Source organism: Fukomys damarensis, unplaced genomic scaffold, assembly GCF_012274545.1.
Source record: "Fukomys damarensis isolate Sample0158 unplaced genomic scaffold, DMR_v1.0_HiC HiC_scaffold_13, whole genome shotgun sequence".
NCBI lineage: Eukaryota > Metazoa > Chordata > Mammalia > Rodentia > Bathyergidae > Fukomys > Fukomys damarensis.
Genome location: NW_022900925.1, coordinates 16,517,719 through 16,543,710, shown reverse-complemented (window position 1 = coordinate 16,543,710; position 25,992 = coordinate 16,517,719). Strand labels below are relative to the sequence as shown.

At 34.9% G+C, this 25,992-nt stretch overlaps 1 protein-coding gene and 1 pseudogene across 1 annotated transcript in view; one reads left to right on the top strand and one right to left on the bottom strand.

Moving 5' to 3' along the window:
* Cpd (carboxypeptidase D) overlaps positions 1–25,992 on the top strand; it is an 80,432-nt gene that overhangs the window by 41,089 nt on the left and 13,351 nt on the right. The window contains exons 8-14 of the mRNA XM_010642411.1: positions 4,749–4,916; positions 13,757–13,866; positions 16,841–16,943; positions 17,349–17,491; positions 18,872–19,041; positions 21,233–21,556; positions 23,305–23,500. Of these exons, the coding sequence (XP_010640713.1) occupies positions 4,749–4,916; positions 13,757–13,866; positions 16,841–16,943; positions 17,349–17,491; positions 18,872–19,041; positions 21,233–21,556; positions 23,305–23,500 (1,214 nt within the window). The remainder of the gene's footprint in view (positions 1–4,748; positions 4,917–13,756; positions 13,867–16,840; positions 16,944–17,348; positions 17,492–18,871; positions 19,042–21,232; positions 21,557–23,304; positions 23,501–25,992) is intronic.
* LOC104874921 lies at positions 4,118–5,788 on the bottom strand (annotated as a pseudogene).

The window sequence follows — 25,992 nt, the reverse complement described above, 5'->3', positions numbered from 1 at the left end:
AAAAATAAAAATAAAAATAAATTAACATTTCTAGACCAATATGGTTGTCCATTTCTGTACAATGCCAAGTCAACACAGTAAATTGGGATGACTTTTTCCAAAGTTGGCAGCAACGTTAAAGTTTCCCAAAATTCAATTTATATATATATGTGTGTATATATATATAAAGACTAATAATAGTATGTTATGCATCGATAGCAGCAACTGCTTTTCCAGGTTCTGCAGTCATCTGAACAAAATTATAGACATTCAGCACATTCCATTAAAAAAAGAAAAAAGAAAAGAATAATATCCAGAAAACAGCAAAGTTCTGTTGCTGTTGTGGTACCTGGCACCACTTTTTCTATTAGCCTCTTAATCATCATCTGGAAAGAGAACATTCTAGAGTAATATCATTAAATGCAGCTCTGATAAAGCACGGTCCCTACTATGTATCATAAAGCAGGTACTAGATATTTTACATTCATAGAGGTATGATACAGTACCGTCCTACATCAGTAATACTAGATTCAGTTTTGGTTTGAAATTTACTTTGTCTGCAAATAAGATTGCTACCCCTGTTTTTTTGGGGGGGCTCCTGTCACATGGAGAATTGTTTTCTATCCACTTTCAGTCTATGGACTTCTTTTTGCACTAGGTGTGTTTCTTGTATACAACATATTGTTGGATTTTGCTTCTTATTCCATTTTGCCGGTCTATTTCTTTTGATTGGTGAGTTGAGGCCATTGACATTGCTGGTTATAACTGATATGTACTGACTTATTATTGACATGTTATTGGCCTTTTGTTGACTCTTTTTACTTTTTCACCTTCTCCTTTTAATTTCTTGCCTTGCCTGATTTGCTCTGTTGGGCCTCATTGTGTTGTTACTTTCATTATCTTTTTCTAAGATATTGTTTAGAATTCATTGTAGTGCTGATTTGGTTGGTATTCATAAAGTTTTTCAGGTGTTCTTTATCATGGAAATATCTTATTTCCCCATCCATTTTAAAAGAACGTTTTGGAGGATACATCAGTCTAGGTTGGAGGTTGTTTTCTTTTAGTACTTGAAATATCTCGTTCCAGGCTCTCCTTAACCTAAGGGTTTGTATTGAAAAGTCTGCTGTGATTCTGATAGGCTTTCCTTTGCATGTAATTTGTTTCTTGTCTCTTACTGCTTGTAGTATTTTGTTCTTCTGTTGGGTTTCTGGGATCTTGATTATTATATGTCTAGGTGTAGATTTTTGTTGATCATGGCTAGTTGGAGTCCTATATGCCTCACTTATCTGTATGCCAAATTCTTCCCCTCTGTTTGGGAAGTTTTCTATAATTAATTCTGTGAACAGCTTTTTAAAGTCATTTACATTTTCTCCTATTACTTCTTGAATTTCTGTCAATCTTATGTTATTCTTCTTAGTATCGTCTAAGAGTTGTTGTATCAATTTCTCATAATCCCCTACTGTTTTTAAGAGACCTCTCTTTTCATGGTCACTGACTGCAATTTTATCTTCTGTATCTGAGATTCTATCTTCGGACTCTTTTATTCTTTTGTGAACACTCTCAATGGAGTTTTTAATCTCCTGGATATCTGTTTGAATCTGTCCTATGGATTCCATTTCTTTCTTGGGCATTTCTTGTTTCCAATTCTTTCTTATGCTGCGTATTCATGGCTTCTATCATGGTCCTGAGCTCATCTATTTTCCTCTTAGTTTCTGTTCTAGAGTCACAAATTATAACTTTCATTTTGCTTGTCATCTCTATGATTATCTGGGAAATTACTTCTGTTTTGTATTTCTCTAGAGCCTGATTGATCAGTTTTGTTACTTCCTGTGCTTTGAGTTCAAGGTGTCCTGATGATTCACTATCAGACTTTTCATCCTCATTTGCCCCACTATTTGCCATTGGTGAACTGGAAATCTGTCCCTGTATCTTGCTTAAGCGTTTTCTCATTTTTACTGTTGTTGTTGGGTTATCCTTAGCTTTTAACCTTTAGATTATTACTTAAATTTTCCTGATATAGTTGGGCTGCAGCCTATGGGTCTCTAATGACTCATAGACATTCTCATTTTCATCATACTGAAGAAAACAGCTCATTGAATCAATCACAATCCTTTATCCTAATTGATACAATCAGCACCACAATATAATGAAGCACAATTTACAAATTGACCACTTACGGTAGTCATCAATCTATCACCTTCAAACTATGTAAATTTAATTAAAATCAAGAAGCAATCCAAAATATGCTTACAGTAAATAAACTTTTCAATAAGGATATTTACCATTTACAATGGGGGCTTAAAACAAAGTTAAGACAAGAGGAGTAGATAAGTATAAGACTTAGAGAAGGTTTCATATGAAGCCAAAAGATGTAGAATGACCAGACAATCATCAGGAAATTGTTAAATTCAAAAAGAACAAACAAAATAGAAATATAGTAACCCTTGAGTGAGGTAGAATAACATAAGAAAAGAACATAAAGAAAAGAGAAAAAAATAATAAAAGAAGAAATCTGAATTAGACAAGAGCAGAAACAAAAAGGGAGATGAGGGATACTACAGAGGAGTAAGAGACTGAGTTAGAGAAAGAAAACAAAAAGGAAAAAAAGAATTTGCAGAGTAGGATGAAAAAAAGAAAGAAACAAAAATGAGTTTAAAGGGCCTCTTTCAGACTATTATCACTGCTGTCATAATATACACTATGTGCTGCCATTTGCAGAACTGAGTCCCCTGATCTCATCTAGCTGGTGGCAAAACCCCACAGAATCTTTTTTTTTTTTTTTATGGTATCAGGGATTGAACTCAAGACCTCGTGCTTACAAGGGTGATGCAGTGCCACTGAGCTAAATTCCCGGCTAAAAAAATTATTATTTATAATTGGTTTTAGTTCTTGTACTTTTTGTATCACTTCCATGTTTCTGCATGTTAAGAAATTTTCTGTAAGGGCCTGGAATGTACAGCTCAATGGCACCACACCTGCCTGGCAAACTCGAGGTTCTGAGTTCAATTTCTGGTACCAGGGGGGAAAAAAAAAAAAGAAATTTCCTGTGGTTTTTCTTCCTGTTTCTGCCATTATCAGTTTTTTTATTAGTACATATTTGCAGTACATACTGTTTTCATTCCTTCCGTGGAGTTTATGGTACATGTACATAAGACATCTTAAATCCTTTTTTCATCTCCTTTCCCTTTCATCCCTCTTAGTTTATTATACGCTAACATCATCAAGCTTTTGGTGGGAAAAGAGAAATTTGAAACTTCTTTATAGAATCATGGGTTCGGAAAAGATTAATTCTTACCCTCCTAGTGTTCTGTGCAAGATGTCCTGTATAGACCTGCTCTCCCAGCTCTTATCATATCGCCCCAGAGTGGGCTTGCCTAGAGGAGACAGAGGAATGGGACATCAATAACTTATCAGAATTGGAACAAAACTGGATCAGAAATAGTCTGGCTTTCAACATACTAGGTTTGATTTTTCATTCATAAAATAATTTCCCAATGTAGTAAGAATGACTGTTAAAGTGAGTTTGTAAAAATCTTGCAGCCACATGATTAATACTGGGAGAATCAACTGGTCATTAATACCCAGAAGCTCTCTGAACAAATAGGCGTAGGTTAATCCTAGTATATATTTTTTAATTCTCTTCCTGAGGATTTTATTCTCTGTCAGCATCACAAATGCCTTCTATCAATTCCACCCCCCTACACTATCTGAAAGGTAAATAACTGCCACTTGTGAGCCCTTTAGTTGTTTTCTTCATTCACTTGCAGTTTTTTCTCATAATGACAGTAATAAGGCTCTTACTTCATACCAAATTGGCATATGCACAGATAAGTTTAAATTTCCAGCTATGTTCATAGCTAACTTTACCTTTTTGTGATTACTTCAATGTAAGCATACTATAATTTTTATTTGGTCTTTTTCCTTCTTAGTGAGATGTATTCAAATACAGTAGAGTCCCCAACTAATCAGTAATAGTCAATGTTTTGATTGTATGTGAATTATTGACAGTTAAGTAATGCTTTAATGTAACTTGCCATAATTAGATTTTTTTTCCTCTCAAAGTACATGCATTGTAGAAAAGATATATTTTTTAATGGTGAAAAAAGTGTATATTTAGTACTATCCAGCTGGACTCAGTTTACATAATCCCAGTTTTGTTGGCAACATCCAAAGTTTCCTGATCAGGAGCCAGCCTAACATATGCCTTCTCTCTCTCTCTGTGAAGCTTGATCAGGCTATTGACCTTGGCCACATCAGTGCTACAGAGCTTTTTCACAGCTTGTTTGATCTGGTGTTTGTTGGCCTTGATGTCCACAATGAACATGAGTGTGTGTTGTCTTCTGTTGTCTTTGTGCCTGACTCTGTGGTCAGGGGGAACTTGATAGTGGCATAGTGGACAAGCTTGTTTTGCCTGGGGGCACTCTTGTGGGGATATCTGGTCTGCCTCCAGAGGTAGCAGTGTCTTGGCCTGCAGGAAGATGGATGATGTGAAGACCTTTTCTTTGTGGCTGTAGATGCTTTTCAGCACTGCCTTCTTGGCCTTCAAAGCCTTGGATTTAGTTTCAGATTTGGGAGGGACAGGAGCTTTCTTCTTTGCTTTCAGCCAAGTCTTCATAAAGATCTGGAAAATGTGTTTAAATCAGAGTGAGATTGATAATAATGAAGCCTGATGTGTTCACATTTACCTCTGAGTTAATATAGCTGAAGCAATATGTGTTGGATTAAAATATAAGTAAAATATATCTTAATTTGAGTCTTTTATCCTATAGGAGATTCAATAAGCGTAGTTGGCAGAAACAACAGCAACAACTTTGACCTGAACCGAAATTTCCCAGACCAGTTTGTTCAAATCACAGATCCTACCCAACCAGAAACTATTGCTGTAATGAGCTGGATGAAGGCCTATCCCTTTGTACTATCAGCAAACCTGCATGGAGGTATGGCAACTTTATATTCCACTAATTATTTCTTGTTGAGAGAATTTGAAAATCCTGGTGAAATTTTATCTGTTTATTGTCTTAGGCTTTCTTAATTTCAGTATTCTGTTACTGCTTCCGTGTTATGTAACAGTAAAGATCTTGTTGCTTGTTAGGCCAGTTTCCTGACTGTTCGCCCGGTCCTCTCCCCCGCTTCCTCCTCCTCTTCCCCCATTCCCTTTTTCTAGCCTCCACCCTTCTCTTTTCTTTTCTCTTCCTCTTCTTCCTCCCGCTTTCTTTGTTCCCTTGCTTCTTTCTTCCTCTTTTTTCCTGTGTCTTTTCTGTCTTATCATCACCCCCTCTCCTGCAATCTGGTAGTTCAAGTGTTTTATATTTATTCTTCACACTCAGAACTTGGTAACATGTTCTTTTTCATTCATAAAAATTGAACATAAACAGATCATAATGTTTAGTCCTGTTTTCTCCCTACAGCTTAATAAATCCTTTTATGTAAGTACAGATTTTGACATTTTCTTCTCTTTGATTTGCTATATATATACATATATATATGTGTGTGTATATATATATATATCAAATACATGTAATATATATGTATTATATATAATAGAATAGAATATATATATTATATATAGCAGATACACACACACACACACACACACACACACACACACACACACATATATCCTTAACTGCAACACAATGACTATTCTCCTGTAGGGTCTAAGCTTACCACCTTCACGTGATTCAGCAGGAAGATTTGATTGAATAGAATGAGAGGTCAACATTAAAAATCATCACAGTGTCCAGCTAGGTTTCTGAGGTATCAATACCTAGAATGAAGGTGTCAACACCTAGGAGAACAAAAAAACATATGCAGAAATAAACTTGTATATGAATATTCACTGTACGTGAATGTTCATTCAGTATTATTTATAATAACCAAAAAGTAGAAACAGCCCAAACAACCATGACCTGATAAATGAATAAGTAAATGTGATTTATTCATATAGTGGAAAATTATTTGGCATGAAAAGGAATTGTGTACTGATATTATGCCACAACATAGATGGACCTTGAAAAATATGATAACAGAAGCAGTCACAAGAGACCACATGTGGTAGGATCACATTTATGTGAACCGTTCAGAATAAGCAAATACATAGGAACAGAAAGGTTAATAGTTGCCTTTGGTTGTAATTAATAGGGAAGGAAAGGGAAAGTGGTTGCTCATAGGTTATGGGATTTCTTTTTGGAGTCAATGAAAATGTTCAATAACTAGCCAAGCACAGTGGTGAACATCTATAGTCCCAGCACTCTGGGAAACTGAGGCAGAAGGATCCCAAGTTTGAGCTCAGTCTGGGCAATCTAATGAGACTTTATCTCAAAAATTAAAAAAAAAAAATTTTTTTAAGGGTTGGGCAATCCCCAGTACCGGGAAAAAAAATGGGTTGGGGATGTACTTTAGTGTGAAGGCCTTGGGGTTCAACCTCCAGTACCAAGGGAAAAAAATACTATAACCAGATAGTAGAAATGGTTGCATAACCATGTGAATACATGAAATGCTTTTAAATGGGAGAATTATATAGTATGTAAATACTATGTTGATAACTATTTCTAAAAAAGAATGAATTTATTAGCATCATGGGCAACAGGGAAGAAACTTAGTGTTAACATTCCCTGGAAGGTCCAAAAGAAGTATCACAGTTGAACTTGATGGCACATAGAATAGTCTTTCATTTTAGAATGATAGTACATACTTATAGATACTTAGATTTAAGGAAGTAAATTGAGAGTCTCTAAAAATTGCTTTAGAAGATTGCCAGTAGAAGGAAAAAATGGCTGACAAAATACGTTGTTTCCTTTTTTAATATTTTATGTAGTGTATGGTATGTTTGGTATTTTTTATTTTGGATTTTTAAAAATATTCTCAAGTCACAAGTGATGTTGGCAAAATCTGAAAACTTAATAGTTATAGTCTAGTGAAAACAGGTCACACATTTACATCATCAATTAGGGAGTATGTTTCTTTGCATGACATGTTTTGTTTTCTCACCTTAAAATCTTGGCAGACATTTTAAAGTATTTTTGTCTGTTTTTCCAGTACTAGTTATTAAACCCAGCATCTGAACACTGAGATACATCCCACCCTCCTCTTTTTATTTTTTATTTTTTTCCTTTCTTATTTTGAGACAATGTTTCACTTATTTTGAGTTGCCGAAGTCAGGCTCACATTTACAATCCTCCTCTCTCAGCCTCCTAGAGTACTGGGATTATAGGTATGCACCACCACATCCAGCTACTTCATTTCTCCCCTCCCCTCTCCTCACTTCCCTCTTTTTCCTCTTCTCTCCTCTCTTCCCCTCCCACTCCTCTCTACTTCTTCTTCCTTCTCCTTGGCCTTCTCCTCCCAACCCTCTCTGTTTCTGTCTCTTTGTTTCTTTCCAGTACTGGAGATTGAACTCAGAGACTTCACACTGAGCTGCATCCCCAGCTCTTTTAAATTATTTTTATTTTGAGCCAGGCTCTCACTTAGTGCCCAGTCTAGGCTTGAACCTTTCATCCTTCTGCCTCAGTCTCCTAGAATTATAAATGCGTGCCCGCTCTATTTTTCTTTTGTTTCTATTTTTGGCTGCAATGTGGGATAAAAAATTTTTCCCTCTATTCACTTAGGTTTATCAGCCAGAGTTTGAATTAACAGTTCTATTAGACGGAAAGCTTTCACCACCTGACTTACAAATGCAAGGTCCCAAGTTTGATCCCTGTACCAAAAAAAAAAAAAAGGAGGAAAGCATACAGGGCCAGGAATTTAGTTCAGTGGCAATGCACCTGCCTAACAAGCATACAGTCCTGAGTTTGATTGCTGGTACCAAAAAAAAGGAAAGCATATAGATGTTATTAGATGTTAATATTTAGTAGAAGGCTTCATTGGAAAGAAAACTTCAAGAGAAGCATTAATCTCAAGGATTATAAACTTTTAACCAAGGCTAATACTTATGAAAAGTGACTGCACAAAGAAAATAAGTTCTAGGGGCAGTAAAATGTGGAAATCTTACTAGGAAATATATGGGAGAAACTAATGGAAGATAAATGTTATTTTAGTAAGATTTGTTTATATAGATTCATCTTAATCTTGACTGTCTCTGATAATAAATATGTTTTGTTCTTCCTGGAACTTGGACCACAACTTTCTCATGGGAAATATATACTTTGCACCTAGGTAGCAAGAGGTAGGGCAGAGATCCCTTCCTGCATTTGCTGTTTCTCCGTTGTCATCAGCTCAAAGTAATATGCCAAAGTGGCTCATTTTGAGATGGTTCCAATCCCATTCAGTCACATTTTAGCAATTTAGAAGGTTTAAAAAAAAAATACAGGGAAAAGAAAGATGCCTTTTTGTAGATTTTTGTCTCTGATTTTATGTATATGTGTGGTGCTGGGGATTAAACCCAGAAAACACTGAGCTACATCCCCAGCTCTTTTAAAATTTTGTCTTGACACAGAGTCTCACTAAGTTGCCCAAGTTGGGCTCGAACTTGCAATCCACTTGGCTCAGCCTCCAGAGTAGCTGGGGTTACAGGCCCACCTGAGACTAGTTTTTTAAAATTCAGATGAAATTCTCAATCGACTATTTTAAAGTGGAAAAACTCCAGTGGCATTTAATGAATTCATAATTGACAATTCACCACCTCTATCTTGTTCTAAAACAATTTCATCTTTCCAAAAAGAAACTGCCTACTAAGCAATTGTTTCCCATTCTCCCCTGCTCTCAACCTCTGCCAACCACCAGTCTGTATTCTGTCTGTATGGATTTATATATTCTGGATATTTCATATAAATGCTACCATACAATATTTACCCTTTTGTGTTTGGCTTCTTTCATTTATCATATTTTTAGGGTCCATTCATATTGTATCACGTATTAACACTTCGTTCCTTTTTATGGATGAATAATATTCCATTATATATGTATACTGTGCATGTTACATTTTCCATTTAACCATTGAAGGACATTTGTGTCATTTCTACTTTTTTACCATTATGAATAATGCTGCTATGAGTATTGGCATATAAGAATTTGAGTTCCTGTTTTCAGTTCTTTGGAGTATTATATATACTAGGAATGGAACTGATAGGTAACATGGGTAATTCTATGTGTAGCTTTTTGAGGAACAATTATACTAAATCAAGGTATATATATTTTTAAATACATTGGCCATATTGGACTACAATAACTTTTTCTTTCTTTTTTTCCTATTATCTGTCTTTTGTATTGTTTATATATATATTATATATTTATATATTATTTATATATTGTGTTTCTCATATAAGAAAAACTATGGGATACAAGCTTATCTGTCTAATTTACTAAACTTAACCTTATTGTTTCAAGGTGCACCCATTTTCTTACAAATGACTGTTTATGTTTATGGCAGAGTAGTACTTTATTATGTATAAATACCATATTTTTTATCCATTCATATGTTGACAAACCTACAGGCTACTTCCAGGATTTAGCTATTATGAATTGTCCTGCTGTAGACATGGAAATGCAGTATCACTATAATATGATATCTTTAACTCTTTTGTGAAAATGCCTAGAAGGGGAATAGCTGGGTTGAGTGAAATTTCTAGTTTTACTTATTTGAGGAATCTCCATACTGATTTCCATAGTGATGATTGTACCAGTTTATCCAACAATGTGAAATTTTTCCATGTAATTATTGGTCATTTGTACTTCATCTGAGAAGTGTCTATTTCAGATGCCCATTTTTAATTTTATATTCGGGGAGTCTAATTTTTTTGAGTTCTTTATATATTTTGAATATTAGACCTCTGTCTGATGAGTAGCTGGCAAAAATTTTTTCCCATCTGTAGGTTGTCTCTTCAATCTGTTGATGGTTTCCTTTGCTCTGCAGAAGCTTTTAAATTTCGATGTGATCTCATTTGTTGATTTTTGGTATTTTTTTGTTGTACAACCAGAGTTTCTGTTCAGAAAGTCTTTGCCTATGTCTTCAGAAGTTTTACCATTTTGTCTTCCAGCAAATTGTGTTTCTATTTTAATATTTGGATCTTTGATCCATTTTGATTTTAGTTTAGTGCATGGTGAGAGATACAGGTCAAAGTTCAATCTTCAGAATGTGGATAGCCAGTTTTCCCAGCACCATCAAAGAGGCTGTCTTTCCTCCAGCAAAAGCGTTTGGCCCCTTTTTCAAAGATAAGGTAGTGAATGTGCCTGGAGTTGTTGCTGCATCCTCTCTTGTGTTCCACAGATCCACAAGTGTGTGTTTTGTTTGTTTTGTTTTGCTAGTATCCTGCTGTTATCACTGTAGCTTTGTAGTATAACTTGAAATCTGGGATTGTAATGCCCCCTGCCTTGCCTTTGTTGCCCTTTCACTATTTTAGGTCTCTTCTGTTCCATATCAATTTTAGGATTGCTTTTGCTAGTTCTGTGAGGAACGTTATTGGTATTTTTCCAGTAATGGGGATCAAACTCAGGACCTTACTGTTGCAGCACCACTGAGCTACAGCCTTGACCCTTTTTATTTGTTTGTTAGTTTTGTTTTGTTCTTTGGTACCAGGGATTGAACTCAGGACCTTGCACTGCTGAGCTAAATCCCTGGCCCCACTATTGGTATTTTGATTAAGATTGCATTAAATCTGCATAAAATTTTTAAAAGTATGGCCATTTGACTGTATTGGTTTTCCCTAACCAGGAATAGGGGATATCTTTCCATTTTCTGATTTATCTTGGTTTTTAAATTTAATTTTTGCAGTACTGTAAGGCTCAAACTCCAGGGTACTCTACCATTGAGCTGTACCCACATTCATTAAAAAATTTTTTTTTAAATTTACAACAGGGTTTTGCTACCCAGGCTTGCCTTGAATTTGTAATCCTCCTGACTCAGCCTCCCAAGGAGTGGGGATTTATAGGCATGTGCCACTACCCAGCTGATTATGGGTATGATTTTCACTTCTCTGATGACTAATGATGTTGAGCACCATTTTATGTTTTCATTGGCAGTTTGTGTATCCTCATTGAAAAAAGATCTGTTCAAGTCCTTTGTCCACTTTTTAATTGTGTTTTACTTTGTTTGTTGTTGAGTTTGAGAAGTTCTTTATATGTTTTATGTATTCTAAGTATGAGATTTATCACATGGCTGATTTGCAAGTATTTTCTCCTTTGTAGGTTATGTTTGCACTTTCTTAATCATGTCCTTTGATGCATAAAGGTTTTTAATTTTGATGAAGTCCAACTCACACATTTTTTTCTCTTGTTGCTCATGGTTTGGGTGTTTATGCCAATTATTTGTTGAGATAGACTGGTAGAAGTATTGTTAAGTATTGTGATGACTGCTATCTTCACATTTCCCTCCCTTACTCCCCTCCCCCTTATTCCCTTCCTCTTGTCTGATAGTAATGTCTCTTCTACTTTCACATTATCTTTGTTTTTAGATTCCACTTATTAGAGAAAGCATGTGATACTTAGTCTAGTTTATTTAACAACATGGTAATTTCCATTTCCATCCATTTTCCTATAAATGAAATAATTTCTTTATAACTAAATAATACTCTATTGTGTATATGCCCCCTTTTTTCTATCCATTTATCTGTTGATCGCATCTAGATGTGTTTCACACGGCTATGGAAGTTCTGTTTTTAGTTTTTTGAGCAACTGTCATGCTGATTTCCATAGAGGCTGTAGTAATTTGTATTCCCACCAACAGTATAGAACTGTCCTTTTTACCATGTTCTCACCAGCATTTGTTGTATTTTTTTATCTTGATGATAGGCATTCATATTGGAGTGAGATAGAATCAGAGTGCAGTTTTGACTTGCATTTCCCCATGGTTAGATGTTGAACATTTTTTAATACTTATTGGCCATTTGTATTTATTTCTCCATTTGTTGGTTGGGGTTTGTTTGTTTTAGAAACAGAGTCTAAGTTGGGCTGAACTTGAACTTGCAATCCTTCAGCCTCAGCTTCCCATGATGTTACTTTTTCAAAAATTATTTATATATCCTAGGTATTAATCCTCTGTCTGAAGAGTAGCTGGCAAAGATTATCTCCCATTCAGAACCCTGTCTATTCACCCTGTTGATTGTTTCTTTTGCTGTACTGAAATTTTTTGATTTGATGTAGTCTCATATGCTGATTCCTGATATTGTTTCCTGATTATAGGAGTCTTAGTCAAGAAATCTTTGCCTCTGCCTTTAACTCCAAGTGTTTCTCTGATGTTTCCTTTTAGCAGTTTCAAAGTTTCATATCTTAAACCTAAGACTTTGATCCTTGTTGAAATGAATTTTGTATAGTCTAAGAGGTAGGGATGTAGTTTCAGTCTTCCACATATAGATATCCACATTTTTCAACACCATTTTTTAAAGAGGGTATTTCTTCTCTAACGTTTTTTGGCCCCTATGTCAAGAATCATATGGCTATAGTTGTGTGGTTTTGTTTCTATGCCCCTTGTTTTATTCCATTGGCCTACATGTCTATTTTTGTGCAAGTACCATACTGTTTTTGTAACTATGGCTTTTTGGTATATTTTTAAATCAGATACTGTGATGCCTCCAGCATCATTCTTTGTGTTCAAAATTGTTTGGCTATTATTTTGTGTTTCTATATAAATTTTAGGATTGTTTTTTCTAATTCTCTGGTGTGTCTTTGCCTTTTGGATGGGCATTGCATTGAATCTGTAGGTCTCTTTTGATAATATGACTGTTTAACAATATTAATTCTACCGATCCATGAAAATGGAGATCTTTCCATCTTTTAGGTTCGTCTTCAATTCTTTTCTTTTTTTTTCCTTCAATTCTTTCTTCAGTGTTCTTAATTTTCATTATAGACTTTTCACTTCCTTGGTTAGGTTAATTCTTAGGTACTTTTATTTATTTATTTTTTGATGCTATCATGAATTGTCTTCCTGATTTCTTTCTCAGCTAGTTCACTATTTGTATACAGAAAAGTTATTAATTTCTTTGTGTATGTGTATATCTGCATGTGTGTGTGTGCGTGTGCATGTGTGTGTGGTATTTGGCATTAAACCCAGGGACTTCCCACTGAGAAGCACCCCAACTACTGGGAGTTGACATTCTTTACATGTTTGAAAACATTACTTTGTTTGTCTTAGGTCATAAAAAGTCATATAACACCAATTGAATAATTTCCAATAGAAAAATAAGAGAAAGTTTTAGCATTTTTTTTTTTCCTGAATGTGGGTCAGGGCTGGTTTTGCTATCCATAAGTCATTTAACCTTTCTGTTTTAGTCTCCACATCTCCAAAATAAGGATACATTAGTTGGGCCTCAAGAATTTCTTCGATTTTAAAATTCCATAACCTTTAAAATGTCTGAATTGTACTAAAAAAGTACAAAAATTCTGACCTTACATATTATAAAATTGTTTACTTATGTAAACAGTTGTTTGCCTGTATATTTCGGGTTTCAGTACTAATGGGTTAAATTATACTGGTAAATACAAGTAAATTCCCAAGATCTTTCTAGTAAAGGCAAACTGTAAGCGTCACTGTTTTTTATCATTTATGCAACTTAATTTTTATTGAGGAAATTGATGTATTTTTCTTATTTCTTTTCTTTTTTTTTTTTTTTCTTTTTCCTTTTTGATGGTGCTGGTGATTGAACTCAACTATTTGTGCATCCTGGGAAAGTGCTCTCCACCAGTGAGCCACACACTCAGCCTATCTTTGGGATTTCTGTTGATGAAATAAAGCTTTAGCAAATTTTATTGATTCTCTTCTCTGACGGTATTGTGAAAAGCTTACTTTTATGTTAATGATCCCTTTTGAAACAGGTAACATGATACATTTTTCTCCTTTCCCTTGTAGGTTCTTTGGTGGTTAATTACCCTTTTGATGATGATGAACAAGGACTTGCCTTATATAGTAAATCACCAGATGACGCTGTGTTCCAACAAATAGCACTTTCTTATTCCAAGGTAGGCTTCTGTTAAAACATTAGATACTGTAAAATTAATTTATTTTAAAATGCCTTAAAATAAAATACTGGAGCACACAATCAAGTGCTTTCTTAAACATTTCATGACTACTTCCGTCAGCCGTTAGGCTTTTTCTCCTTTTTCCCACATCACTTTTAAATGTACTAAGTGTCTTTCTCCATTGGCCTCTACCTCAATTGGTGTCTTTTTATCTGTGGTTTTTAGCACCCTACCTGGAATACATGCATGATAGTTTATTTAACAAAATCTTTAAGGTATAAGCCTATCAAAATAGGCAAATGGAGTAGGACTGACAAACTATACCTCCTGGGCCAAATCTTGTCCTCCACTTGTTTTTTGTAAATGGAGTTTTATTGACATACAGCCACAGCCATACTTTTACAGATCATCTATGGCTGCTTTCTCTTTCAACATTTGAAAATAAGTCTGTGTAATTTACCACATTAACAAACTAAAGAAGAAAAACATTGCCATCATCTTAATAGTTACAAAAGGTAGAATTGAGCAGTTGTTTAAAAACAGCATTGTTGTCAAAATACAGTTATCAGAATAAGTCTCCTAGAGCCATTAATGTGGCTATCACCCTTTAGAAGTCTTCACATACTCTTTAAAATGTTAGTAATTATTGCCTAGAACTATGCTATCCCAGAGTGAAAATACAGTGGATGATATATTAAGATGCAAGAAGAGTGTTAGAAATGTTTACATTTTTAAATGTATCCTTTAATTTTTTGGGTTTTTTTTTTTTTTCCCCCGTTGGGTTTTTTTTTTTTTTTTTTTTTTATGCCGGGGATCAAACTTGGGCCCTTTAATTTTTATGTGTGTTTACAATATACATATTAGTCCAGTAGTAAAGTAGTACATCAATATAATTTATAATTAGGTGGATGGATAAAGATATAATTGATAAAAGTGAAGATAGAGACAGAGTCATAGAGATTATGGTACAAACCTTTCATGGAAATTCAGGAAGCAGAACGGCATGTGTACAACTATTATAGTAATCTAAATAATGGATTTGAGATTGACTCATTTAGTTCTCATTACAACCCTAGGACAGTCCTCTTGCTTTTCCCACTTTTTAGATAAGAAAATTTAACTGTAGGTTACGTAAATTGCCTAAGGTTTAAAAAGAGATGGAGTTGGGATTCAAAGCCAAATGTTCTGGGAGATCTTTTGCAAATGGGAAGGGAACTAAGAGATAGAAGAGGGAGGGAGGCATAAAAAGAATTAAAATGTGTTGTGTACATGTACCAACCTCCCATGATGAATGTAATCATTATGTACTGCAAACATATACTAATAAAAATAAAAAAACACCCAGGTAGTGTGACATGAAATTCCATTCAACTGATACATTATTTAGTTTGTCATTGTGACTGTGCTGAAACAAAGGCCAAAGGAAAGGTAAGCAGGAAATAAGTTTTAAAAAAGAATTGAGTGACATAAATTATTTTTTACCATTCTTTACTTTCTATTGTAATATTTACTGTATCTGTCATCACACAAAAATAAATCACCTGCTTTACCATGTAATAGTAAAATATCAGTACTGTTGCCCTCTAATAAAGAATTACTATTTTTTAAAAAATAATAGGTTTTATTATAAGTGTGTTTTGGGATAGATCATAAGCCTTGAAGTAGTACAGTGGACCCTCAAGTTATGACCGGCTTGACATACAACCTGGGTTATGACCAAAATATTAGTTTTAACTTACAACCAAAGTCTTGAGTTGTGACCCTGCCAGCCAGTGTGCTTCCAAATGGTTGCAGATACAAATTTAACCCTTAAAGAGATCTGGAAGGAACAATACAACATCCTCTCCTGGGTGGAGTTAATTGAGCGATCTTGGGTCAATGTCTCTCTAAGGACACTGAGATTCTATATACAGGAGATAGACTTTGAAAGCTGTGTAGAGTAGCCTGAACCTTCATTGACCAACTTGAGTTATAGCCAGCTCTTGGGAACAAATTGAGTTTGTAAGTAAAGGATCCACTGTATATTAAGTTTCTGGAAAGACATTATTTATTCATTTAAAGTTAAAATGGTTAATTTTCAGAGTGTTGGGAAAATGGAAAACTGTTAACTTTTCACACTTTTCTGTTCATTTTTTTTTCTATTTCCCAAAGAGAGAAATGAAATTTTGACCATCTTTCATAGTTTAATTTCCCTAGTCACTGTAGTCAGAAGTAATCTTTCTCTCTTCTGGATTCCAGTAGCATTTATTTGTGACTCTGTGGCAGTTTTTCTTACCTTTCATTGCATAAGCAATTGTCCATGTACTGTATGCCAGACACTGGGCTAGATGCTTGAGAACACAAAGATGCAAACTGTTGGAAGGAATATTGTCTTAGTGGAAAGAAAAGGTACAACCAGTTGGAATCGGATGATTGTTATATATTGTTCAGAGTACAGAGGACCATCTTAGTGCTCCTAGAAGTCAAGGAAAGCTACTTACTCTATTTCTTTCTGGACTTTAAGCTCTTTGAAAGTATGAAATGAATGTATGGATATGAGCTGAATTTTTTAGAGAATTTGTGCTTGATTTTATATTACTTATAATTGCAAGTAATAAATGAAGTCATAATTTTCTTATAAAGTGCATTTAATTTTAATTTTAAAAATAAGTTCACATAGGGCTGGGGATTTAGCTCAGTGGTGCTGCCGCCTGCCTTGCAAGTGCAAGGACCTGAGTTTGATCCCCAGTACAAAAAAAAAAAAAATTAACAATAATAATAATAATAATAAGTTCACATAATGAAATCCAAATAGCCTTTTAAAAACATCTACAGTGAAAAATCTCACTGATTCCTATGGCCCCATTCAATCCCTGCCTCCCACTCCCTCACATTCCCTCACATTCCCTGTTGATAACCACTTTTGTTATTTTCCTGTATTCTTCCAGTATTTTTTCATGTAGATACAAATAAAAGATACTTTTTTTTTTTTCAGGAAAATTCCCAGATGTTTCAAGGTATACCTTGCAAGAATATGTACCCTAATGAATACTTTCCTCATGGAATAACAAATGGAGCTAATTGGTATAATGTTCCAGGTAAAGATTTTCAAATCCTTACAACTTGATGGATCTTCTGCTCTCTTGGATAGTGCTGCTTATTACCTACCTTTTTTTTTTTTAAGAACCATTCCTTTTAAAAAATATTGTTTAAATAGTTTAAGACATTCAAATAACTTTTTCAACTATTTTGTACATACTCCTAAAAGTGTTACATTCTCCTCAAGTGTGCCTACAGGAAGAATGTAAGCCACACTTAAATTCTACTTGAACATATAAATACACATTTGCATCAAGCATCAGAGAGCCTGCCCATGAATGCATTATTGTTTTTCACCAATGCTGATCCAAGATAAATTTAACTTTTTACTAAGAATGCTTCCTACCTTTTAGGATCTGAACTATGAAAACATCTTCATGATAACTTAATTTTTTGTCCTTTAGGTGGTATGCAGGACTGGAATTATTTACAAACAAATTGTTTTGAAGTAACTATTGAATTAGGTTGTGTGAAATACCCATTTGAGAAAGATCTGCCCAAGTTTTGGGAACAGAATCGAAGATCTCTAATCCAGTTTATGAAACAGGTAAAACTGTTCAGGAGTGAAGTATGATTTCATCCAAGAGCAAGATTTTTTTATGTAGTTATTTTATTTTATTTTATTTATTTTTGGGGGGTGGTACTGAGGTTCAAACTCAGTACCTTTGAGGCAAGCAGTGGAACCACTGAGCTAAATCCCTGGCCCTTGATTTTAGAATATATCTTTTTTAATTCCAATTTGCTTTTAGCATGTTTATCCAGTTTGTATTCCAATTTGTTTATTATATTTATCTAGAAAATTTATGGATGTTATTGAGTTTATTTGAATGTATCAGAAAGAGTTGAAGAAAATGACTAAACAAGAAAGTGACATTTTGCCCTTAAATGATTACTGGTCACTTTCTTTCCTTTCTTTATAAAAGGCTACCATAAATTAGCTACATTCCTAAGCTTTTGTCAAGTGATGGAAAGATGAGCTATGGGGTAAATTTTTTTTTTCTTACTGCCTGTGGTTTATTGTTAAACGATTAATTTCATTTTGTTTGTATATACGTGTTGACCTATAGTTGAAGACTATAAGAAAAATGCTAATGGTTATTTAGAATACTCTGACTAATAATATGTTGTACATTTCTGCTTTTATTGTTTTCTTAAGTACCATACCACAAGGTATGTTATAAAGTCTTTGGGTCTGTACTAACATTTAAAATCACCTTATTCTGAAAAGAATAAAACATACAGAAAGGTTATAAGGCTAATACAATAAACATTCCTATTTCTATACCTAGATTTAACAGTTTTTAAAATATTGTTATGTTTGCTTTATATAAAACACATATACGAGATACACAGTTCAGGCTGAACTGTTTTAATATAAACTGAAGGTGTTAAGAAGTTTTACCTCCAAATATTTCCTCATCTATCTTCTGAAAAATAAGGACTTTTATCCCCTATGTCATCTCCAAATGCCATTATCTCACCTATGAAAACTAACAGTAATTCTCAGATATTACCTAACACCTAGTCTATATTAAAATTGCCACACATATCCCCAAAATATAATTTTATAGGATTGGAACCAGGATCCACTCAAGTTTTGTGCATTGCATTTGATTATTATACTGCTCTACAATATGCTCATTTTTTAAAAAATGGTATTTCCTTTTTGAAGAGGCTCGGCCAGTTTTCTTATAGATTATCCTGTGTTCTGAAATAGAATAACCCAAAGTTTAAACTGTTATTTATGTTCCTCATGATAAAGATAAACCAAGACTATAAATAATGAGTCTTTACAAACTAAAAACTTTTAATGAGTTTGTTTCATTAGTTTACATTATTAACATTCTCTTGTTTTGGATGGGAGCTCTCAAAGTAATGAGATGATGATCGTTAACATTAAAATCTGATGTTCTTGTTCTTTATTCAGGTTCATCAGGGTGTCAAAGGATTTGTCCTTGATGCTACAGATGGCAGGGGTATATTAAATGCCACCATTAGTGTTGCTGAAATTAATCACCCAGTGACTACTTACAAAGCTGGAGATTACTGGCGTCTCTTAGTTCCAGGAACTTATAAAATCACAGCATCTGCTCGAGGGTGAGTGCTGAGTACTTTAGAATTGCATACTGGGGGCCAGTGTGGTTCCACTGCCTGCCTCACAAGTGCAAGGTGTCCCAAGTTTGATCCCCAGTACCAAAAAAACAAAAAAAGAATTGCATACTAGAGGCCAGATGTGACTGACATACACTGCCTATAATCTCAGCATTCAGGAGGCTGAGGCAGGAGGATCACTGAGTTTGAGGCCAGCCTGGATTACATAGTGAGTCTAAGGCCAGCCTAAACTACATAATGAGGCCATGTCTCAAAAAAGAGAAGAAAAAAAATGCATACTGGGGATGGAAGAAACATGGCTGCATTCTGGAAGATTATTTCAAAAAGTCCTAGAGAGCCTGCTAAGCAACCTTGAGTTTAGTAATGGGAAATTTAGAGATTGTTTCACTCTCCTCTAGTGGAAAATCGAGTGTGCAAGATATAAGAAGTCTGTGAAATTTTGCACCTTTGCCTTTCTCTGCTCTAATTACATAATCCTTATCAAGATGTGAATGCCACAGTGAGCATTTTCCTTTACTGGTGATAACAATTCTGGGAAGTACCTATTGAAAAAGGAAATACTCCTTTCTGCCACATACTCTAGTCAGTGTCCAATAGGTGCCACTGTGTTACATTTGCCTATACAGCCTCTTAAAGCTCTGTAGACAGTTGACTATTTTTTAGTGTTGTACTTTTTTTTTCATTAAGTTTATTGGTACATTTAAAGCAAACAATACAGTTACATTTATCATTGGGATCTTGTACCTTTACATGATATATTTTGGTTCTTGTTTTTTTCCCCATACCCCTGCCCTCCCTTCACCCCCTTCACCCTTCCCTATGTACAAAGGCTTTCTTTTTTCATTTTTTCATTTTTTTCACATTTTTTCTCTTCCCTTATGTCCTTTCCCCTTGTTTTACATTTTCTTACTGCTTCAGAGTAAGGCATTTACGTCTTCTTCAGAGGTTTTATTCCCACAAAGATTTATTTATTAAGCTTTTTTGCTGGCCTCAAACTCCTGAATTTCAGCAAGCCAAGCCTCCCACTCAGCCTCCTAAGTAGCTGGGACTACAGGTTAGTGCAAAGTTCCTGATCTTTTTTTTTTTTTTTTTTTTGGTACCAGGGATCAAACTCAGGACCTTGCACTTGCCAGGTATGGCAAGTACCTTGCCAGGTACTGAGCTAAACCTCCAGCCCCCTAACTTTTTTTTTTTAGTACTGGGGATCAAAGTCATGACCTTCAGCTTTAAAGGCAGTGGTGGCGCCATTGAGCTAGATCTCCAACCCAATTTATTTATTTATTTTTTCTATAAAAAAGAGAGAAAATGGGCTAGGCATGGTGACACATACCTGTAATCCCAACATTTAGGAGGATAAGGAAGAAGGATCATGAGTTCATTGCCAGCCTGGGCTAAGGGCCTTGGGGCTGAGGATTTAGCTCAGTGGTGCTGCTGCCTGCCTCCCAAGCGCAAGGTCCCGAGTTCGATCTCTAGTACCAAAAAAAAAAGAGAGAGAGAGTTAAAGGCCAGGTGTTAGTTTTTGTTTTTTGAGATAGGGTCTCACTATGTAGTTTAGTCTGGCCTTGAACTCACCGTGTAGACCATGCTGGTCTCTAACTCATGGCAGTCCTCCTGCTTCTGCCTTCCGAGAACAAGGACAGCAGGTATGGGCCACCATGCCCAGCTACATTGTTATCTGTTTATTAAGGATTTCAAATATCTAATGGTCCATTAATGGAGGGATTAGAATCTCACTAGAACAACGTCTATTCTAATTTTCTTTTGGTCTGTTTTGACAGAGTACTGTATTAGATAAACTATAGCATCAGGGTATCTAAGAACTATGGCAAGATGATGTCTTTGATGGTGAATTTTCTGAGCTGGTACCTCTCAAACCTTTCCACCCACATACTCTAATAGCAGACAAGTTAATTCAGATTCCAGGAGATGTGAGATATCTACTGCAAGCGCAGACATTCACTTGAAGTCATACTTTTAATTTTAAAAACTCGTTCCTATTTTATATATACCTGTGTCTGTTAATATTTTTAAAAATCATAAATTACCTCAAAGTAATATGACTCTTTAAAAAGATATACCATATTTATTCAGAAGATTCGTATATCCTCTATTTCCCAGTATAGTATTTGTGTACTGCAGGTAGAAGTGTAGCTCTGATCATTCTGCTTCGTTATAGGTATAACCCAGTTACCAAGAACGTGACTGTCAAGAGTGAAGGTGCTATTCAGGTCAACTTCACACTTGTTCGATCCTCAACAGATGCAAACAATGAATCAAAAAAAGGAAAGGGGGATAGCACCAGCACTGATGATGCCAGCGACCCAACTACTAAAAAGTTTGAAGCTTTAATTAAAGACCTTTCAGCTGAGAATGGTTTGGAAGGCATCATGTTAAGCTCTTCCTCAAATCTGGCTCTTTATCGATACCATTCATATAAAGACTTATCAGAATTTCTGAGAGGACTTGTAATGAATTATCCACTTATTACAGATCTTACCACGTAAGTGTCACCTTCTTACTGCCATTTTTTCCTCCTTTGTCCTTAAAATGGTTTATTCAATTTCAGCCATGCTGAATAGGGTCTTATTTAAAGATAGATATTTGGGAGCTAAAGGTACAGAGTTGGAGTTTACTTCTTTTGCAACAGATACTGGTTGTAGATATTCCTAACAGTCAGTCTTAGAGACTTTTATAGGGTATACTGAAGGGAATTATTTGTTAAATTAGCAGTGCATAGCCTGAGCCTCAGTGAAATATAAAATTACTCTTCCTAGTGCTTACTGTGGCTGAATTTCAAAGTCCTTTTCCACTTTGCAGTTGCAGATTCATGTTCTGACTAAACATTGCTTAGTTTTATTTTGCTGATTGTAAGGGAGGAATATGGAACTGAGTTTATCAGAGATGACATGTAACCTTTTTTCAGATTAGAAAATGAAGCCTGGTTTCTATTATTTCCTTTACTCTGATCTGTTTGTAGTCTCTGTGACCCAAAGCTCTAGGAATATTCTTGAGCTTCCTGGAAAAACATGCAATACTGGCTTATGTAAAAGTGATGGTTGAGCAAGCTTTTTCCTTCACTTTCTGGGATTCTCTGCCTCACTTTTCCCTGTTTTATTAGAAGTCTTCTTTAGGTCTTGTTAGTTACTCCAAAACTGTTTCCATGACTAACTGATTCTTACAGTTTGCTTACTGTAAGTAAGGTCTTGACATTTTGCCTTAAATTTATAGTTCTATACATATCTCATGAACATGGTCTGGCCTTTTACCTTTTTACTTTATCTTTCTTCTTTGGTCCTTTTAATTAATTTATGAGAAATTTTAACTTCTTAAATTTTTTTTCTAGCTTCTTAAATTCTGACTTATAATTTTTACAGATGCAAGGAGTGATATTTACTTTGGCAATACAAATTACTTCCTTTCCTCTACTGATTCTACCTCATTCAGGTTTTAAAATCATTCATCTTAGCTAATTTTTAGACTTTCTTACTTTAAAATAAACCCCAAATTGTCCACTATTTTGCTTTCTACTTAGCTTGTTTAATATTTTTAACCTTCACATTCATTAAATGTTTTGCTAAAATATGGCACATCTGCCACTGGTGGGGACTGGAGTCTTAGGTGGTACCAACAGGCACTAAGCATCCCTGAACTAAGTATCCCTGAAGAGTATCATGAGAAAGAATAATTTTGTATTATTTTTATCTTTCTCAATGATACTCTATTTTTCCTAACTCTACTAAATCTCTCCTTATATTAAAGAAAGCAGCAGGCCTTAAGCCTGGTGCTCTTGTGGGCAGGCAGAACATTTGACCATTGTTTGGTTTTCAGTGAATTATTTTTGCTGCAAAACTGGTATTGTATTTATAGTCTCATTTACACAGGTTTAGATTTTAAAAGGGAATGCTGTATTTAAATATTTCCATAATAAAAATTTAAGTGAGTTAATTTAAAAGATAGAGATTATAGAAGATAAGAAAATACTGTGAAGATGGTATGAAAAGGACTGAACTTGGAGGAATGCTGAACTAAATCATATTTCCTAAATCTGATAATTCTTTATTTCTGTTTGACTCTTTTTTTGGGGGGGGGGTCAGGGAAAACTGACAGGTTTTCTGGTGCAAATATTTATTCTTTAAACTTTTTTTACAGATTTATTGTGTTTTATGTCCATTTTTATTTTTATAAATCTATAAGTCAGAGTTAACATAGTGCTTAATTTTTGCTGACTTTGTTTCTGGCCTTTGAAAGTTTGGGACAGAGCGCTGAATATCGTCACATTTGGTCCCTTGAAATCTCCAATAAGCCCAATGTATCTGAGCCTGAAGAACCAAAGATTCGTTTTGTTGCTGGTATCCATGGAAACGCTCCAGTTGGAACTGAACTGCTTTTGGCTCTGGCAGAATTTCTCTGCCTGAACTACAAAAAGAACCCAGCTGTTACCCAAGTAAGAGAATGGCCTGTTTTGACATTTTTAAAAGGAAAAACCTCAGTGATATATTGATATTAGGGAACCATTTAAAAATTCTTAAGTTTCTTGTTAGATTTTACACAGAGGCACTTCGTATAATATAAATGTTACTCTTTAAAAAAGAACAATTTTTGTATATACTCATTATTAGTAGTGCCTTTCTATTATATTTCTGTGTATATATTAAGAGACATAGAGAAAATGATAAAGATTTGTATTCAGCCTTTGACTCCTTTAAGCCAAACTACCCTTATATTTTTTATAAACTTTTTATTAGTACATATATGGAATACATAATGATTACATTTATCATGGAGAGTTTTTACATGTATGTTAACACATCTTTTTTGTTGTTGTTGTTCCCTTCTCCTCCCATCCCTGCCTACTCCCGCCAGTCTTTTTTTTTTTTTTTTTTTTTTTGTGGTATAGGGATTGAACTCGGGACCTTGCATTTTTTTGTGGGGTGGGTTGAGACAGGGTCCCACTATGTAGTTTAGACTGACTGGAACTCACTATGTAGCCCAGGCTGGTCTCGAACTCACAGTGATCCTCCTGCCTCAGCCTCCCCAGTGCTGGGATTACTGGCGTGCAGCACTACACCTTTCATTTAAAAGGCAGGCAGCAGCACCACTGAGCTAAATCCCCAGCCGCTCCCTCCAACTCTTGTTCCCCTTTCCATTTGCAAACCAAGCTACCCTTCTAAATTTTACTCCAGTACATCTAACCTGAGGAGCTTATAAATAGGGCACTACACTGAAACATTTAGTGAAAGACAGCTTTTCTTGCCACGTAATACATAAAATATTTGTTTAATAGTGTAGCTGGTAAGAGATTCTATAAAAAGTGATATGGCGTTGTCTACTTCAGCCATTTACAACCACAGAAAACCTTGATCCAGGGGCTTGATTATGCAGGATTAGACATTCGGGTTCTCTGTTGTCTTGGGGAAAGAGAAGAGAGTGCATCCTTCTAGAAGATTCACTAATTAACATTGTCTGTATTAACTTTAATTCCTTTTCTTTTTCCTTTGGTACTGGGAATTGAACTCTCAGGACCTTGCACTTGCCAGGCAGGCGCAGTGTCACTAAGCTAAATCCGCAGCCTCTGTATTGACTAGAAAAGGGGGAAAGAACTAGTATTTGTTGAAGTTATACTGTGCGCCAACTGGGTGCTTTACATATATTATCGTAAATCCATTTTCAACTCTATAAAAATGATCATCTCCATTTTATACATGTGGAAACTGAGGTAGAAGTATTTGTTAACTTATACAACATCTCACAGCTAGTAATTGGTAAAATAGGAATTTAAATTAAAAATAAATAAATAAATAAATAAATAAATAGCACTAAGTATATTTCACTCTAGACCTTCATGCAGTTTTGTTATACCATACTGCTCCCCCAAAAGTTTGGAAAGAACTAAAAAAAAAAAAAAGCTGATAGTATAATTAGGATCATGATGTGTGTGACTAGGTGAGATGAACTTAAATGAAACTTGATCAGAAATTATTTTGCAATCTTCAGCAAGGAAGATTCCACTGTGACTTCTTATAAGTTGCAAAAGGTTTCTAGAAGACATTTTTGGTTTTTGGTTTTTAAATGAGAGACTATCTAAGTCATTTATTTTCAACCCAGACTACACATTTAAAACACCCAGGTGACATTAAAAAATACCGGGCTTCACCCCCAGAAGGATCAGTATTTCTTTAAAAACTCCTTAGCCTCCCAGAACCTAACAAAATAACTCTTTAGGTTTTGTTTTTATATTTTGGTAATACTAGAAATTGAACTGAGACCTTGCACAGGCTAGGAACCTGCTTGCTGTACTTCTGAGATATCACCCCAGCCTAGGTTTTCTACTTAGCTAAATTTGTGACTTACTGGTCTTAGAGTTATAAGAGACTATACATTTTAGTCCTAGCAGGAATTTCAGAACTCTTCATAAGAATTTGCCTCACTGATTTAATTGGGTTTGAATAATCATTCATAATACATAAGCATTTAAGATTGCCATTTTTGGGTTGGGGATTTAGCTCAGTGGTACTGCTGCCTGCCTCGAGAGCTCAAGGTCTCAAATTTGATCTCCAGTACAAAAAAAAAAAATTGCCATTTGTTTTTACCTAAGGGTCAAAATTACCCATAGAGTTTAAATACACAGCATGCCTCATGATCCCTATCACCAGAAATTTTGATCCAGTAGGCCTGTTGTAAAGTCTTATGTATACCTTAGAAAAATCCCCTAGGGAAGAGCTTTAAGAACCAATACATTTAAAAGTCTCACTTATTTCCAGTTTATAGACTTTTACAAAAATAAATAAGCCAGGAATCACTTATTCTTATTTACTACTAGAAATATGTTAGATGAAGCATATCAGAAATTAGTTCATGCCACATGTGCAGATATTAATGCCTGTGGCTCATCTGGATGAGAGATTACAGGTAATGTATATGTGTGTGTGTGTATAT